Source organism: Cyclopterus lumpus, chromosome 7, assembly GCF_009769545.1.
Source record: "Cyclopterus lumpus isolate fCycLum1 chromosome 7, fCycLum1.pri, whole genome shotgun sequence".
NCBI lineage: Eukaryota > Metazoa > Chordata > Actinopteri > Perciformes > Cyclopteridae > Cyclopterus > Cyclopterus lumpus.
Genome location: NC_046972.1, coordinates 9,401,277 through 9,421,317, shown reverse-complemented (window position 1 = coordinate 9,421,317; position 20,041 = coordinate 9,401,277). Strand labels below are relative to the sequence as shown.

Here is a 20,041-nt window from a genome sequence, read left to right as displayed (position 1 = left end):
TGTAAGACTGGGTAATACCGGTAGTAGGTAAGGTACTAGTGGTTGGGTAGCAAGGTCCCCATCACTTTTCAAATGTATAGATGAGAGAAGCTCTGAGCAGGAAAAAAATGATGCATTCATCTGGATTGGCTTAAGATCCTACCGTACAGTCAAAGCAGCCTGATCTACGGACTCGTTTTGCCCGTGGCTTCACCTTCAGCCTATATAGCCCGTGATTGGTTGTGGTGGTTGGGGCTGTTTGTGGCCTGAAGAGCTGCAGATACCAAGAGTAACTTGACACCAGGTTTTAAATCAGTGTTTCACTGCCCTCTCTGGTTGAACGTTTCTAGAATCTAATTTTCTTTAATCCTTCAGGGTCCTCTGCCATCAGCTGAACCTCTGCATCATAACATGAAGAAACCACCTTGTGTAGTTTACCAGACTGGTTTCTCATTTACAAACAATAGAGGATGTGTGAGCAGAAAACAACTTGCTCATTTTCTGCATTCATTAAAAGAAAAAAGTAACCTTCTAGAAAACAATATACTTTCTCTGAATTTCTTTTCACCGTTTTGTACAGTATGCCTAACAATGATAGACAACTGACAGCTTGTGTTGGTGCCTTAAGATTCGGTGCCTTTTCTCTCGTATTGATTTTACATCAGCGTTTATCACAAGTACCCTGAATTAAATGTAAGACCGGTTTAAATATGGCGAGGCTGTTCTGCTTTTTGGTTCAACTCATTAGTGTCTCGGTCTCTCAGACACACAATAGACCTGTCGGATTTGCTGCACGTCACAATAACCATATTCAAGTGTAGTCTCTGATTTCACGTGCATATAACTGACACACCTCAAGCATTCTGGAGTTTCAACTTCCATCCCAATTACCAGACATAACTATAGTGATTTGTTAACATTGGTTTGATGTATTTTACTCAAAATGTATATAGATAGGTTGTTACAGAGATTATATGGACTTTGCACAGTAGATGACATATAAACGTATACAAAACTTGATTTTAGATCAGGTTTCCTCCAGCTTTAATACTTGTGGTGGAAGTGTGTCAATAGTTGGTTCTTTCAGCACGCTAACAGGAGTTTTCAGAAGCATATTTGGTGATGTTTCAAGTTCTGAGATCTGCTATTGGTCATCCCGGCCTCTACGTCGTATGCCATATCAATACAAGACCATGCACTAAACTATAGTAGATAGATCTAGAGTATGGTTTAAGTTTTCAATTGTAGTTCAGTTTCTAAGTTTGGTTTTCCTTATTTACCTCTTTGAGTTGATGTTCTCTTATGTGGGATTTACCTGCTATAACTCTGTAACATTTTTTCTTTTGCGAGTACTTTTGCGAGTACTGAAGTATCTTTATTTCAATCTACCAGGTTAGGAAGAACCACCGTCTCTTCTACACCAGGAGCTTGTTTTATTTTACCGAGATGCCTAAATCTTAAAAGACTCTTGGGTCTCTAAAAAAACATGTGCAGCTGATTCAGTATTTTATTTCTGAATCAATGTTGGTTTTGGAGGAGAGAAGGCTAGTGGTGGAGCTAGTGGAAGCGATCCCCCTCCACAAACACACACTCACACTCCTCACAAAGGTCGATCACACAAGCTCCAGTGGACATATCCCTGTCTCCCTGAATTCCTCTGTCTCAGGCAGTGACATGTTTATATACCCACAGAGCATAGACCAGGGCAGAGGACAGACGATATAGAGCCACAGTGATGGATGTGTTCTTGTGCTCAGGCAGTCCCTGGCTTAACTCTGTCTCTCACACACACACACACACACACACACATCTGTATTTCCTCCTCTCTTCCACATAAACACACACACATACATACACACGTACTGTAAATACATGGAATGATGTAGCTTCACACAAATAAATGAAAGAAAGTGTGTACACAAATAGAGATCACATGCACAAATGCAAACATACACTGAGATCTGTGCACGGATAAAAAAGGAAACTTAAAGTGTCAGAACATCAAATCTTCAGTATTTTTGTTTTAATCAGACTGCAGTTGTGTCCAGCTGTGGCAATCAACTACTGTTTCCATGCAAACATGTGGTACACTTCCTTAAAACATGAAGGAATGAGGAGGGCGAGTAGGGAGAGAGGAAGAGATAATGATGTGGGCAGATGGTAAATAAGCAACAAAGAAAAAGAAAGTTAAGAGAGAAAGGAAAATAATGTTGTGGTAATGGACAGCGTGGTGAGCTCGAAGTTTCTGATCCTCTGATCTTTTCCAGCATTTAGACAATGTCCAGGCTTTTTGTTCGGCATGTTGGAGACTTTCATTACACACCCAGTTGCAGGCCTCGGTCCCTCAACATCTGGCATAGATGTCCAAACATTTGGAGTATTTTTCAGAAATGTTTTTAACACAATGTGCAGGCTACTCTCCTTTGCTATTGCCAAGCACATGGCGAATGCATCTTTTATCATTTAATAAATGTTGACAAATGTGATCCCTTCCCCTCAAACTGCTTTTAGTTTTGGTTGTGTGGCCAGTTTTCTGTATATTTTTCCATGCCCGCAGTATGAGGATGAAAGGAATCCATTGTACTGCTCACACCATTGAAACAACATATTTAATAACAACAACATGTGATGTTAGACATGTTCAGTGACTTCGGATCATCCACAGACCTCACTGTTAACATATTCACAGGGACTTTTTCTTCAGTAGAAAGTTGATCAAATGAAAACTGTTCACGAATCTCCACCAAAACTATCTGCACGTCTTGACACCACTCGAGGTAAGTGACATAGGGTGCATTTGCCTTATGAAGAATGAGATGCCCAATCAACAAAGAAGGGGATCCTGTACGAATGTCAAATCATTTTTGACACAATTGTATTGGGCCGCATTAGCACCAGTGACATAATTGTCAAATCTCTGGCTGGATGGATGTGGCGTCGCCTTGCTATTAGAATCTGCTGTAAGTCAGTAAGGATTTGTCGCTCGACCTAAAGACATGTTGTTTTACACAGAAAATAATTCAGAATTGTTACCAGAGTGTATTTGCATCCACTGTGTTTACAATATGAACATGCACATGTGCGTGCGTGCGCATTGATCCTGAAAGTTCATGTCTTTGTACATGTGCTTTATGTCTCCTTAGGCTCAAGCTAAGTAGGCCACTTTTTCGCACCCCAAAAGGGGAAACAGAGAGTAAGCGAATAGACTGACACTGTCATGTAGAAGTCAGTTTGAATTTCTCCAACAAGAGAAAGAAGAGGGAGCGAGAGAGGGTAAGACACAGTAGGAGAGAGAGTGAGCGCGAGCACCCTGGTTGCATGACCTGACTCGGTTATGTAAACAAAATAAGTGTCGTGAGAGCAGCGGCAGCGAACAACGGGGAACATTGCTTAATGAGCAATGGCATGTACAGAGACAGAGAGAGAGAGAGAGAGACACAGAGAGAGAGAGAGAGAGACAGAGAGCAGCAGTGTGTGTGTGCTCTAAATTACCTGCATGCTTGTTCCATATTTGTTTGTTTTAATTGGACAGATTTCTCAGCGAGCTCACCAAATTAAAAAGGCAACCATGACTAGTGCTGCACTTATCTGTCCCGCCCTCCTCCGTCCTCCTCCCATCCTGCTGTCCTGTCCCGTTCTCAGTCAACGTCTCTCGTCTGTCTTTCTTCCTCACTATCTGGTGTCTCTCCGATGGCCTCTTTACGTAGCTGACCTCGATAGAAATGGCAGTACGAGGGAGGAATATCTTGCCAGAAACAATATACGTTGACCGATAAAAAGCGTCTGTTCTGTGCTGATAAAATGTTGGATTTGTTACAGATGCAGCCAGGATGCTTTTTCATGTTGTTTGGGACATCAGATAAACCAGGTTTTTGGTGACGGGTGGCTAAACCATCAAATATGGATACGCACTCATTAAATGTGTTGTTTATCTTGCTTCTAATCTTAGTTTGCTACTCTCTGTTATATTTACTTTATGCTTTGTTTGGCATTTGTTTCTAAACTACTTTGCAAACCTTTTAGGAATCTTGATAAAGTCCTGTGGGGAGGAAATGGGCTCGGGAAGAAACAGAAAAAGACTACAGGAAGCTTCTCACTTGCAAAGTGTAAACATGTATTAGGGATTCTGATGTGTATACAGTGTTTCCATTATAGGGCTTTTTTGGATATATGCAGAATAAATATTTGTACTTTTTGCAAGCAAGGAGCATCAAAATGCCTTTTTTGAAAGTGCCATCAGTGTAACAAAAATAGATTTCCTACTTAAGGATGATTGAATAGGCCCAGTCAGAAATTTTAACGAGGTCAAAAGACGAGTCATGGAGGAACAATTTATGCCTCTGAGTCGTCTTGTTTGTCAGCGAAGCACAGAATTGGAAACGGCATCGGCACCACCACATATCCCTGTTACCAAGACCTTCTATTTCCCATTTTTTCTTCTAGTTGTCTATTTTCCGCTCCGTCCTTGTCATTCTGTTCTTCACAATTACAGCCATGCTCATAACTGCACAGAGTGCTGTCAATGCAAGCACCAACCAGAGCAGTGATGTAAAAACACAACAGTGCACAGATGCACACAAATACAGAACAATCTCTCACTACAATCCCACGGATTCATACTCACTCACAAAAAAACGGTGAGACATTTCCTAACCAAACAACCGTTCCTTCGTCCATTCACTAAGGAGAACTCAGTACTAACAGCCACAAAATTCTCAAGGACGTTTCTCTTTGGATTAAATTCAGCAGTATTTCTTCTTTCTGGGCCTTTGCTGCGTTGCCACAGGACATGTTGTACCAACCCTGGGTAACCCATCCAAAAGGCTATAAAACTGGGATGAACCTTGTCAGCAATTCATAAGCAAACCTCTAAAGATAGAGGAAATAATGTTGATACTGCAAGCACATGTGATGTGAACGTGTACTGCATATATTGCACATGGGTTCCCTTGCCTCAAGTTTATGTATACATCTCTTTTTCTTCTCCTATAAATCGCTCTCCTTCCGCCCAACTATTTATGTCTTCCAACATCTCACTGTTCTCTGCTGTAGGGGTCTCTGTTTCATCCTCCCCTCTGCAGGATTTCCATACTGTTCTGAGGACGTGGATGGTCAGGTCTGCTCCTGCCTTTAATACCAAAGAGCTGGTCATGAGCTCATTGTTTCACATGTGTGAGTGTGACAAAGAAATCTGACAGATACTGGAGACTAAGTGGCAGAGGGCGACTTGGAAACACTGGGCTCTGAAACGGCTTGTCAGCAGCTGTTAGTACTGGATCAATCCCACCGTGTGGTAGGACATTTGAACTTTGGAAAAAAAACTCAAAGCAGTCCGAAGATTTTTAATTACATGGATCTGAACACTTTGATAGAAATTTCAAATGAATCAACCGTACTGCGTGAGGTGGGACGACCAAGACGATGAGCTCAAAGTGGCTGTTGGATTAAAGCTGCAGAGAGTTGGGGGTGAAATTGGGGAGAAAGGGTTGGACTCACCGCCATGAACGTAGTGGTGCAACGTGCAGTCAGAGGGGCCCACCAAATGGATCAGACTGGACTGGCTGAAACCAACTGTGTGTTGTTCTGCAATGCAAACACACACACACACACACACAACAAAAGAAATGTGAAAAATAGCATTTTTTGTATTGAAAACCTCGCTGGTGTGTATTTTGTCCAACAGACCCACATAGACATAAAGTGCATGCTTCTGAATGTTTCCCTATCAAAGTTATTGTACTGACATGATGCTGGTGAAGCAAGTAAGCTTACCCTTTGGAGGATCCTCTGCGTTTGAATGGACATGACAAATGTACAGAATTAGTAATCAATCTTACCATCACGATGATGAAATACATTTACAGAGCGAATATGTTCCTTTGATCAACAAAACTGTTAAAAGATATGCAAGATATGTATTGTAGCAGTACATTAAATACTGAAAGTACACAAGGGATTCTTTACTCTATAGACAGTACCTCAGTACTTAGCAATAATTTTATAACACAATATCAATGTGAACAATTGTCTCACTGATAAATCTCAGTCTCTATCTGTGAGTCCAAACAAAACATTCAGACATACTAAAGCAGGAATAAAATGTCTCATGCTGAAGGAAGTATTTGGGTTTGGTTCATAATCACAGCACTGAGCTGTAAAAGGTGCAGCGATAGTAATATTGACACAGAAGACTGTGTCCTGTATTTATTATGTGAAGAGCTGAATGTTCTCCTGTTACGACAACAGACACACCTACTTAGATTCCTGCAAAATTGATTGTACAACACAATAAATGGATATTAATTCAGGCTCAAATAAGTATCCGTAGTACCTCTGTGTTAAGTAGAGGTGTTACAGAATTTGCAGGTTAAACCATAATGGCACTTTTTCCAATCATAACAGACAAAGATTCCAGCTGATGTTTGCAACTTTCATTCAGGAGCAGACACATTTTGTACAGCGCAGGTTTCCGTTATAAGTGAACAGCTTTCAAAGGATTTCCTTTGAGGCCTTTAGGGCAGGATGTTACCTGGGTTGGGTGGAGGTGGCACCACCTCTTCAGTCCTCGCTTTGGTCTCCAGTCTCTCCAGCTTCTGAGCCTCGTAGCGCTTTCTGCCCTGCTCCTCTTGCTCTTGACTGGCATACTGCAGACAACAGAGCATACAGCACACAGTAAGAGCACGTGTACAGGTGGGCACACGCGTTGAAGTACCTGTCTCTGCATGGCTGCATGCAGAAGAAGAAAAGGTTCATCTCGTTCACATTCAAGACACAAGACAAGTGAAATGGAATATCGTCACGTGTTTAATATGAAGGGAGGGTCAGATAGAGAGAAAGAGAGAGAGAGAGAGAGAGAAGCTGACAGGTAAAATGCCAAGTTTCCATGTACCTTGATCGGCGGCACATCCGTGACCTTATTGACATTCTGCAGCGAGCAGGGCACGTACCACAGCGCTGCTTTGTTGGCCAGCTTTTTGGCACCTGCAGTCACAAAGAAAAAGGTTGAATTATTGTACAGAGGAAAATGTCTGTACGGATTTTTCCAGCTTTCTTTCACCAAACAACACAATCGACTTGAGTTGTGTGACTGTAAACTGTAAACCAATAAGCAATAAAAAATAAAAAAAATGGCGCAAAACAAGTTTGAAATAGCTGTTCAGACACAATAAAAGCCTATTTGGTTGTTTTCAGAAATCCAGTGTAGCTGCTGAACATTAGTCTTTCTTCTGCAGACAAAGGAGCGAAAAACAAATGAGGACTTTGTTCAAAGACAATCATTCAGAACACAAGTTCACATTCACTAAATGTTTGTGCAATGGTTTAGCATAATAATAAGTCCCAAACTCTGCATTTTCATGTTATGATTATAAAATGGATGAAATAAAATGACAACTCACTCATTACATTCTTTGTACAAATGTTCTTCTTTTTCAGTTGACATCATAGTGTGTCACAATAATGTGTCAACTGCCAAAACATAGAGACGCTCATAGTTTTTCTTTGAAAAGATTTGAATGAACAACGTTTTTGAATGTGTAGGTGACATTATAAAAAATGTAAACTGAAAAATTCCACAATATGTGACACCGACATTATTTCAACTTGTATATTACTGTCCTCCAAAAAATGTACTTTACCTAAGGTTCTTTACCTAAACCTCATTTGGACTGAAAAACACATGTTGAATAAAACTGCATTAAATATGTTGAATAAAACTGCATTAAATAAAATAAATAATGCTCATTATAGAAGTATTACATAATTAAATAATCCTCATTATAGAAGTATTATTCAAGTGTTTATTTTTTGTCTTGAATATCTTGGAAACTTGAAGTAATCTGAACAGTTTACTACCCCTCTCGTGAATCCGTATATAACCAAATTCATCATCATTAAGAGAAGCGCATGTACGTATCTTAGATATTAGACCATAGATATATGGTCTAATAGTTCCATATGCCTCCATATAGTACATGAAACATTGGGGTAGTTGGAGGCATTCAACTACCCCAATGCCTTCCCACAAAAAGTTAATACTCAAAAGAACAGAAGACAAAACAGATTAAAGACAGCACAGGGCCAGCGGTTCACATGAAATCACTGCCTTACAGTGTTGAAGGCTATGACATTGGATTGATGCGTTACGACTGATGAAGCTTTTGGTTAGATTCATTTATTTTATGCCATGGAATGTTTTACTATACTTAATAGTCCCAAATACACCGGAACTTCAAGCTGTGTAATTGTGCACTGCATGTACATGGACGTAGATATAAGACATCTATCAAAAGAAAAAATAGCAATGAAAATAAAGAATTGTGACATTACTGTGTGGACTCTAATCAACGGTAAACAGACGGAGAATTTGCAGTTGGAAATGTGAAGTTCAGAGAACCGAGTGGGAGCAGAGGCTTATGGCAGACTTCTCTTGGGGAATAACATTTGCATTTTACACCCAAGTTAAAACTGTGCAGACAGCCGGGCCACGTTGCCATGCCGACCGCGGTTCTCTCCTCTCATTGGCTCCCACGCTTGCCTGCAACCAGGAAGTTGCCCACAGGAGAAAGGCATATTTACATATCCTTGACTCTATACCAAGACCGAGTGACTCCAGCCTATTATTAGCTCCTGCTGGACCTTTTAAGTGAACTGTGGTTAGGATGGAGGGAGGAAGAGGAGGTGCGAGAGAAGGACGGAGGGTGGAGGGTGAACCAATGGATCGAACCATTCCCAGTCCGCCTGATGACCTTTTTTGTCTAGAAGGTAACCAGGGAACTGGCTTGGAATTTCAAATCCCTCTGCATCAAATGAGACAATGTCAATGTTTGACCATGTCATGGACCGTTATTACCTCCTAAAAGAGCACGGATTATTCCTCATCATGCGTGCAGTAGCATGCACATTGTTACGGGGAAAGCAAGTTGAACAGTCCTCATTCATAACATGCGCTTTCCTGCGACATATTCATCTTGTAAAATGGTTGTAAAATAATTTGTTCAACACTGAGAAATGTGTTTATTGTATCTGTCGGCTCCTCTGTGGATACGGTGAACTGAATCCCGTCACGAAGGAGAGGCTTCAACTAACAGGAGGGACAGCTGGCTTACTTAGTTAGCATTAATGAATTAGTGAATAAAGGTTTTGGCTGCATCCACTGTGAACACAAGCTCCACAAATCTGCTCACTCAAATGTCCACACTCACAATGCTCAATAAACATAGCACAGTGACTTTGTGCGTGGTTTTTCAAGTTCATCTGGTGGCAGCCTTAGAACAATGAATGTAAAAGGGCACTCTGGCAGCTATGATGACAGCTGAGACAAATGGCACCTGGCAGTGGTGATACCATGTTTTTTAATTGATGGTATATTGGTGCAGACGAGCACTGAGAGCTTTAATGTGCAAGAACTGCCCGTGAGCGGCAGGATATTACACAGGAAACAATCCAGGTGGCATCACTTGGCTGATTTTACAGGAGGATAATGTCAGCAAACGAGAAGCAGTAATAAAATATACTCATGTAACCGTAGCAACAATGGAAACCACAGCCAGAGAGTCTGACAGTCTGAAAACAAATACAAAACAAATAATTGTCAGTGTGTTTATCCTAAAACGTTTGACTCACTATGGGACAAAAATCCAACAAATTGTTTTTTTAACTACAAAGCAAATAGCTGGTCTCCAGCAGCCTTCAACACACAGGCTCTTTTGTAACTGTCTGATAGGCAGCAGAATTCCCAAACGCTTTGCTCAGTCATATTTAATTATAAATTGGGTACTGATTTGAGTGTTCACATGGGTGCTTAAGTGGGCGAAACATCCCTCCAGCACTACTTATGCAAGTTTAAGGCGTCAATCACTACTTCATGCCATTTTTAAAGTTTCCTAAACGCACATTTCTAGTGCTTTGAACAATTCAGAATTCCAGTCTGCCCGAACATCTTCAGTTTCTCATTTTGTTGCTCCTTTCCTCCTCGTTTGTCCTCTTTCCCTTTACAGCCCCTTCGCCCTCATCCATCTCTTTAACCTCCAACCGTTTCACTTGATTTATCACTCTGTTTAACTCATTTACCCCTCCGCTCTGCCCCTTGACTCTTACCCACTATCCTTCATTCTTTGAGCAGAAACCCCCCTGTTTTTTCTTTTCTCCTTCCTGAACACAATGTTCCAGACTCAGAGACAGTACAGTGAGGATCGTTCTTAGTGCTTGATCCCTATGGTCAAAAACACAGATTTTCCATTCCAAGGCTATAACGACACTAAAAGGCCCACTCTGGAATGTTATAGCTTGATAGGGATGAATAAAATTATGCCACGAGTAAAGTTTTGGTGGGGAGCACTTTGGCTGAAAGTTAATATACAATACTCAATTTAAGCATTATGATATATTTGTGCACATTGGATGGATTATAAAGTGATTCTACAAAAACATCATTTTCTGTTGAACCCGGACTTTTACCATGTTGCAGTGATGACCTCACATATGCCAACATATGAAAATTATGTTGCGCTCATTGTATATTTAGTTTTACATCTTGTATTAATGTTATATTTATTTAATAGATTGTCTCCTGCTGTGGGTAATCATGACTGGATAATTAAATAATACAGACAGGCATGACTAATTTTGTTCAATGAGCTGTAGAGCTGAATATACACCTAAATATAGATAACAAAGTGTGTGTGTATCTTCAGGTAGCATTCTTTAAGCATGTGCAGCTGTGTGACCAACCAGGATCATGGCAGGAACTGCAATGCTTATTTTAACTCAACCCACAATGCATTGCTCTCAGCTCTGTCTATGCATGCATATGCATGTGTGTGTGTGTGTGTGTGTGTGTGTGTGTGTGTGTGTGTGTGTGTGTGTGTGTGTGTGTGTGTGTGTGTGTGTGTGTGTGTGTGTGCATGTGTGTGTGTGTGTGTGTGTGTGTTGAGGGGGAACAATCTGTGTATGCTGTGTTTATGCAAATGTGTGCCTGAGTGTACATGCAATACAAGCATCATCACCTCTGCAGGAATTTTCTGTATGTGTGTTTGTTCCAACGGTGGCTGTGTGCAAACACGTGTGTATTCATACGTGAATGTTCTGTCTTTTTTCTTTGACTGGCAATTTCACATCTGCAGTTCTGGTGCGTGCAAAATCTGGATGTGTGTGTGATGTGTGTGTGTGCTTGAGCACATGCAGTTTTCTAATGTGGATCTCTGTGTGTGTGTGTGTGTGTGTGTGTGTGTGTGTGTGTGTGTGTGTGTGTGTGTGTGTGTGTGTGTGTGCGTGTGTGTGTGTGTGTGTGTGTGCGTGTGTGCGTTTGTGATTTCCGATATATGCATGTGTATTTTCATGCATGTTTGTGTGTGTGCATGTTAGTGCGCATGTGCAATCCCCCCAGCGGGGACAATCATCACGGCTCGTGCCCACAGTAGGCAGCCTCCCCCTTGGGGGCCGTGACTGAGGCCTGGCTGACGAGATGTTGCCTGACTGACTGTGCAACCTGGTTTGCTTGCCTCCTTCCCCAACACACACACACACACACGCACACGCACACGCACACGCACACACACACACACGTGAAATAAACATGTATGCAAAATTACAAAGATGCGTGCACACAGAGCGTAATCTACATAGTGTTGCAGAATAAAAGAAGCATGAGCATTTATCTTTACACAAAATTGCAAAAACTTTAGAGTGCGTGAAACACAAAGGTGGATCCAATTATAAATATAAACCACATATGCAAGTCTATAAACAAACACTAAAACTTCTTCTTGTGTGTTCCTGTCCAAGCCATCCATCAATCTTTGGCCTGAAAAAAGATCTAGCCAGGAACATGTAAAACCCTGCCAGTCCTGCCTCAGTATGACATTTATATATAGAGAAGGGAAGTGTGTGCGTTCAGTGTGTGTGTGAAGACATGTAGGTGTGTGACTTTTTCGATGCAGATTGTGTCAGCATGTGCATATCAGGTTTAAAACCTCATGCGCGTGTCAGTATGTGTCGGGTACGTGTGTGCGTCGTGTGGGAGCATGTGTGCAGGTGCATCCACTTGGCGTCCGTGTCTGACTGGACCACAGTGTGTGAGGCCTGACGCTAAGCCGACATGACAGAAGCAAATAATGTCTGCTCCCGTTATCTTCTCTTCCCCCTCGGCCCCGCAGGAACCTTTTAAAGGGCCAAACACTGATTAAATCACACACACACACACACACACACACACACACACACACACACACACCCATGTTCACACACATGCATGCAAGTAGATTCACCCACGATGCATAAACATACTGTGTCACACGTGCACACATATGCAAACACACATTTGCAAAATGATGCATCTAAATGCAAGGCCCAAAGAACAACACACACACACACACACACACGCACACACATCTAACGTAACCTTTCTCTCAGTTATTGATATAAGAACGGACAACTCCTCTGAGGTTGGAATAGGATCTAATTAAAAAAAGCATATGGTCATAGTTCATTTGGATAGCAGCTGTGTCAATGCACACACCGTATATATGACCTACTTCCTATGACCTCATAGGCCACCGAGCCGCAGCCTCTCCTTTTAATGTAGAAACTGCTTGTACTTCTGATTTGAGCACATCATCTGCTCACTCTACACAATACTGGAAAATGTATTCTCAAAAAATACTCCTAGATTGGGATAGATGTTTAATATTTGTTGTTTTGTTAGACTGACATTCCTGTTATGAGGAGGCAGAGTTATATATATAGATTTATTTATACACACATATATATATATATATATATATATATATATATATATATATATATATATATATATATATATATAAAAATACAGAGGATTTACAAAACTGGCTTGTTTGAACGTTGTTTTTTTCCATTATAAGAATGAATAAAGAATATAGAAATAAAGCCTTAATCACTGCACTGTAACATTCCTAAAATTATTTTGGCCTCTCGGGGTCCTTCCCAATAGGCCATGTAGCAGACTGTCCGTGCCAATGCCTGTATGCATGTATGCTGCTCTCCACCTGCCATCTCATATCTTTGCCTCCCCCTCCGTCAACCAGCTTCCAGCCCAGCAACCAGCCAACCAACCAGTACAAGCCTGTTGCTAGGGCAACGGCTGTCTAGGGGATACTTCTTTTGTTTCTCACACCTCCTTTTCTTCATCCCTCTGTATTTTCCTACTCTCACTCTTTCTTCCACTTTCATTCCATGTGCTATCTTTTTACCTACCAATGTGTCTGTCTGCCTCTGTCTCTGTCTCACTCCCTCGTTCTGTCTCCTTCTCTGTCTTACTGTCTTTAAGGTGGACGGGTTGCTCTAATCTGGCATACTAACTTCTAACTACCAATTCAGTAAAAAAAAAAAAGTATAATTCTAATACATCAGGAAAAACAGTGCTACTGAAACTCATTCACACCAGCATTACCGTGATATATTGTGCATGTGCGTCGATACATGTATTAATAGGTGTAAACATCCTCATCATGAACTCTAGCAGTACAGTATGGTCAGCGCATTACATGTGCTTCTACTGGCAGTCTGTGCATCACTGTTGCCACTGGCATTTCAGGGACAACGCTAGGTCAGCCCAATGTGTGTGTGTGTGTGTGTGTGTGTGTGTGTGTGTGTGTGTGTGTATGTGTGTCTGCATGCATGCATGCATTAACAGTGTGTATAATTAACTCTCATGTGTACATAGCATGCATTAAATGCACACATATATTAATAATAGAAAAGAATTACATACTGCATCACTTGGCAAACATTCTACAACTAGAAATCAACATGGCTCTCAGTTTATATTCCCCTGTCACAGCATGAGTGCAGAGCCTCAATGGAAGCAGTGTTTCATATTTCATACTTCTCAGGGCTGCGTTACTTATTGTGTGCTGCCCTCTACTGGGAAAATAGCAGAACATCACAGAGAGGTCTGTTTTTATTCCTTCTGACCCAACCAGACTCAGTGCAGGACCCCAGCATTTGGATAACTTGGAAACAAAGTAGACTACAAACACAAACAAATTGGGATGGACATAGATTATTACATTCACAGTTGCTTCACAGCATTCAAGAAAATAAGTTTACGGGCCCACGTATAGCCAGATTCTTCGGAGTCAATGATGTACATTTTGTGCATGACAGTGATAAGAAAAGTAAGTACCCTGACACCATGCAGCCGAAATAATATTGACTAAAAAGGAATTGAAGCAGACGTGACAACTTTTAAATGTAATTACTCAACATTCCATTGGTTTGACACTCATCCCATGTCTTAGTTATTTCCTCCGCCAAGGAGGTTGTGTTAGGTGGTTTGACTTGTTTGTCAGCAGAATAATGGAAAAAACTACTCGCCAAATTTCCATGAAACCTGGTGGAAGGGTGTCACACAGGAATCACAAGGAGGAAACTCAAAGGGTTTCTCACTTTCATGAACATTGCGAGATAGGGCATAGCCTTTGCGGAGGACTGCGCTCTCCGAGTGCCCGTCTAGTTATAGCATACATTATTGGTGGCAAGCAGTAGTACATGTGTATATGTGGGTATCATTGTGTGTGTGTGTGTGTGTGTGTGTGTGTGTGTGTGTGTGTGTGTGTGTGTGTGTGTGTGTGTGTGTGTGTGTGTGTGTGTGTGTGTGTGTGTGTGTGTGTGTGTTGTCCGTCTGTCCTTCTTTCTGCTCCTCTGCAGTGATGTGGGTCAGAAGGCTAAAGGGTGAACGCAGTGTTCAAACTGAATTCCATATATTGTTACCAGAGGTGGACCAGTATTATTAATATTACTTCTGTAAACAAAGGCAGAATTTCAATCGTATGTCTGAAATTATATTTCAGTTCATTATTTATTTCAATATATTATCAAATAGTCGAGCATGTCACCTGTCAGGATGTTTTCAGCTAGGACTTTGACCTGCACCTCCAGCGAGTGCTTGGAGGCGTACGTGATCTCAGCTGTGACGTGGGCAACCTCGCCAATGAACATGGGGAACAGGAACTCGGTTTTCTCCACCCGAACCAGAGCTGCCATGCAGCGGTCCTAGAGAGGAGAAACAGAAAACCTAAAAGTTATACCAATATCGTACATACTTTCACCAGATTTAAAAAGGTTAAGTAGAAACTACTTTCATTCCGTCAGCATGCATCTTCTTGAGCATCAGCCTGAGAATTTGGTTTGAGTCGTTTGTTTTGATTACTCTGTAAATCCACGACTGATCAAATTATGTCATTTTATTATGAAAGAAAAAAAATCTCATTAATTAATCTAACCTGCTTGGTGATACTGAAACTAATAATATCTTAGTAGGTGTTTGACTTAATTCAAGTTAATGCCGGCCTTCTCTCCATTAGCAGTTTTATCTAATTTGGGGATTGGTTTAACAAGATTACATTACATTTCATTTAGCTGACATTTTTATCCAAAGCGACTTACAACCATGTTACATTATACACAATAGACACAGCTACAGGGAACAATTCAGGGTTAAGTGTCTTGCTCAAGGACACATCGACTAGGGCGGGGATTGAACTGCCAACCCCCTGATTTGAAAGACAGACCTACTAACCACTGACAAACAGTCGCCCCACAGATTAAAGGGACATATCTGTTACAGGACCTTAGTTTCAAGATAAAACTACTTTTCTTTCAAGTTTTGGTTTGCATGACGTTATATTTTCAACTTCGTCTTGAGACAAAATATCTCATTTAAAGATTTGGTCTTTTTTCACATTCCATTGATAACACCTGTGCTTCAGATGGGTTGTGTCCAACACACCTACAGACTGATGATGACAATAATATAAACCCAATAGCACATATCATATATCTACAGCAATGATTACACAAAAAGAGGTAGACCTATCATGACATGACACTTGACACATGACACATGAAAAAGGATTAACTTTGAGGTAACTCCGTCATTATTGGTTAAACATGTCAGCAAAGGTGATATTACTACACACATCTCATTCGAGTCTTCCAACCTGAAGATTTTAGGTAATAAATCTGGTTGGGCTCTTTACCAGTATCTTCTGTGTTATCTAGAATCCAGAATAGCACTAATTTTATTTTACATTAAAATTAATGTAATAAAATGATTTCTGGAAGCAATACATTTCGACTTAATTTAAGAAATATTCGCTTTGCTTTGTTTGCTTGTTTTGATAGGGCGTTACACAGTATGTTTATGCATCGTGGGTGAATCTACTTGCATGCATGTGTGTGCACATGTGTGTGTGTGTGTGTGTGTGTGTGTGTGTGTGTGTGTGTGTGTGTGTGTGTGATTTAATCAGTGTTTTTGCAGTGAGGTATTTTATTTACAGGAGAAAACAGTAACTAAATAAATGTCACTTATTCTTAGGCAAATGTGACGCACACAAAATGTATGGTCACATTGTTGTTATTTATTGAAGATTAGAATGAACACATTTCTGTGATATGTAGTACCAACTGTGCCCAGTAGGTGACAGTGCAGCGCTGTGGTTTCGACTTGTATGTGCGCGACCAGCGCCGTCTCATAACTTGAGAAGACGCTGTATAGAGAAGCCGAACAGTTGCCTGTCTCATTTATTCCTGTTTTCTCAGGTCAGTAAACTGGTAAAGTACACCCAAATATAAACTGTGAATTGTGTACCAATGTTTAGTAAACGTTGTTAGAAGATTCCATTGTGTTTTGTTTGATAGCTAAGCTGTTTTATGAGATTTACTGTCAAGTGCTAGCTAGGCGGAGATTAGCCTTGTGTAGCCTCCCGTGTTTTATCCGGCTCCTATACGTTTTACTTTGTTTCTTAATAATTTAAATGAATGCATTCATGATGTTCTGGTAGGTCAATTCAGACTACATATGTTAATTAATGTTAAAGAAATGTGTATATAAGTGTTGTAAATGTGTATTAGCATTTGTTAACGGTTCGCTGTACTAGTGATGCAACGCCGCCATTATCAGTAAAGTCTTCGTCACGAGCGCCACAGTGACTGGGCGCATTGCCAAGGTGCAATAAAGAAGGGTTTAAACCCTAGGTTATAACAAATGTATTGACTATACATAGTAATGTAATTGTTTTATCTGGTCATGTAGAAATGGACCAACATAAAGAGATGATTGTTTCACTTGTGAAATAAAGATAACTTGAGAAGACGCTGTATAGAGAAGCCGAACAGTTGCCTGTCTCATTTATTCCTGTTTTCTCAGGCACAAGTCTGGCATCAGGCTCTGTCAATCTGAGACCTGTAACAGATCTTTGGGGGCTCGTCCGGGATCGGCAGTGCTACGGAGGTCCGGAAACTGCTGATCTAGTGATCCATGAATCGTGGGCCAGAGTGACGACACGTTGCCAGAGCAAGGGGCACTACGAGTGTGCGACTGCCAGGGTGAGGGAACCAGCAGAGTGGAATCCAAGCCAAGAGAGCGCAACTCAACAGTCCCAGGACTTCAACAACGTGCGGCATGTCTGACAACGAGAGGAAAAGACTTGTTTGGACAATAAAGAAAGGACTCCACCACCTGTCAGCTGAAAAGATCTTCGAGCTTACTCAAAACATTGGACCAATTGATGAGCTTCAATCAGATAAGTTGGACGAAGATGACGAGGAGAGTTGTTTTGAATATCTGTCTGCATATATGTCTTGCAATTCCCTTTTGACGTTAGAAGATGAGGGTATGTCATGGTTACTGGATCTAAAAGATAAAGTAGATCAGATCATTGAATGCCATAGCGAGAGTCCGGAGATTCAACAGTTAAATACTGACAGAGCTAATGCTAATGATTATTCTGGATTAATGCTAAATGAAGTGACTGGAGTGAACACTGACACACATGGGACACACACACAAATTGATACAGACACTGCTAATGCTGATAACCATGAACCTGATATGCAAAAGTTACTGTCCAGTTATGAGGAGATTTACAGCAAACTCCTCCAGTTAAATGTCCCACTGACCACACAGACTGCAGACAAGCAGGTACCTAGTTTGAGGGACCGTAACCCGCCTAGCAGGTTAAACACAGTCCACTCAACCCCATGTTTACCTAACTCCAGCACAGAGAAACAGCCCACCCAAACCAGTAGGCTACACATTGATCACTCACCTCACTACATACCTCAGTTCAGAACAGAGCAGCCCACTCATGCAAGTGAAACTATGATAGCCTTAAGAGATCTCCCACTGCTACAACGTAGGGAATTTAAAATACATGGAGGGCAAATAGGGGACACTGCATCAGACATGAGCTATAACAGCATCTGCAAACAAGTAGAAGAGGGACAGAGGGAGCGACACACTGAGAATGAGATTATCAAAGGAGTCCTGCGTATAATTAAACCTGGAAACTTCAGAGATATGCTCACAAACAAGGAAGAAATGACTGTCTCAGAGCTGAAAAGTTTCCTCCAATCTCATCTTGGTGAGAGGGGCAGCACAGAGTTATTTCAAGAACTGATGTGTGCAAAACAACATGAACATGAGACACCTCAGCAGTTCTTATACAGGACAATTGGACTGAAGCAGAAGATAATGTTCACATCCAGACAATCAAACTCTGTGGTTAAGTATGATGCATCCACAGTACAGTGTGTGTTCCTTAACACCATCTACCAAGGTCTGGGTGAGAAACACGAGGATGTGAGGCGAGATCTAAAACCTCTTCTGTCTGACTCCACCCTGTCGGATGAATCAATACTAAGACAAGTTATCCAAACTACCAATGAAGAAAGTGAAAGGAAGCGCAGACTGGGTCGCAGCTCAATCCGCAAAGTGACTCAGGCTCACAGTACTCATGCTGAACCGGAAAAGACGAACAAAGGTGACAAGAATACTGAAACTGAAAATAAAGACAAGACAATTCAAAGACTAGCGGCTCAGGTCGAGACCTTAAACAAGACCATAGATTCATTGAAGCAACTTAGAATACAAACTCAGGCGTCTGAACAGCCATACTCACCTGTGTATAGATACACCACTGACAAAGCTATGTCACAGAGGAAAAAAAGACCCTTTGGATGCCCTCAGTGTGTAGAACAAGGTCTACCTAACTGTAGCCATTGTTTCGCTTGTGGAGGTGAAGGTCACCGTGCTGTAGGTTGCCTGAAGAAACCAAAGCTGCCGGGAAACGGGCCTCGGTCACGGAAGAGGGACGACCTGTGACCACATTCAAGACCAAGTCCCATTACAGTGATGATCTGGCATCCGAAACTGTCGATGTCAGGTCAGGCACTTCCTCTCAGCTGTCCAACAAAACACCGCCAGTCACAGACAAAGTAGCTCCACTCATAGGACGCAGATCCCTGCTAAGATGCAGCATGGCAGGCTATGCTGTCACCGTTCTGTTAGATACTGGAGCAAATGTGAGCATCATTGATCGTACCTGGAAAGAGAAATACTTACCCTGTCAAGATACTCGACCCCTCAGTGAGCTCATTGACAAGGAACTGGATGTGCTAGCCATTACAGGAGACGAAGTACCCTACGACGGATGGGTTGAGGTAATAGTTAACCTAAAAGGCAACGATGACCCAGACCTGTCTATTCGAGTGCCATTCCTAGTGAGTCATTTAAAGATAGAAAGACCATTGATTGGATTTAATGTAATTCAAGAGCTTATTAGGGGACAACAAAGTAGACCCAAAGTCATGTCTATCCTCACCAACCTCCTTGCTGGAGCCATGGAAATTGACAGTGTCAAAGCGGAAGCAATAGTGAGTTTCGTGCAGGCCCAAAGACCAGAGGAAGAACATACTGCTGTGAAGGTCGGTCTGAAAGGGGCTATCATCCGTCCTGGAGAAGTTGCCTATGTCAAATGTCAAGTCCCAGACAATTTTCATTCCTCTGACTCATTGGTGTTATTTGAACCCAAATTCAACAGCTTACCATTAGAGAGACTAGACATGGGGGTGGGCTTGGTAAAAGTACGTCAGTCTGACAGGCCCTACGTTGAAGTGCCTATAGGGAACCACACAGAGCAGGATGTGATACTGCCCAGCAAGACAGTGATTGGCAGTATTGAGCTTGTTGAGAAAATAACAGAAGTAACAGCGCCAGAGAATCACAAGAAACAGGAAAACC

The 20,041-nt window shown here is 41.5% G+C and overlaps 1 protein-coding gene across 4 annotated transcripts in view; it reads right to left on the bottom strand.

Annotated features, from left to right (window-relative positions):
* Positions 1 to 20,041, bottom strand: part of acot7 (acyl-CoA thioesterase 7) — a 53,813-nt gene that overhangs the window by 22,052 nt on the left and 11,720 nt on the right. For 2 of the 4 annotated variants that reach the window (XM_034538295.1, XM_034538293.1), the window contains exons 3-7: positions 14,856 to 15,012; positions 6,869 to 6,960; positions 6,509 to 6,623; positions 5,752 to 5,766; positions 5,476 to 5,562 (exon numbers count right to left, since the gene is read on the bottom strand). In XM_034538295.1, coding sequence (XP_034394186.1) covers positions 5,476 to 5,562; positions 5,752 to 5,766; positions 6,509 to 6,623; positions 6,869 to 6,960; positions 14,856 to 15,012 — 466 coding nt within the window. The remainder of the gene's footprint in view (positions 1 to 5,475; positions 5,563 to 5,751; positions 5,767 to 6,508; positions 6,624 to 6,868; positions 6,961 to 14,855; positions 15,013 to 20,041) is intronic. The other 2 variants (XM_034538297.1, XM_034538294.1) reach the window with 1 other exon arrangement.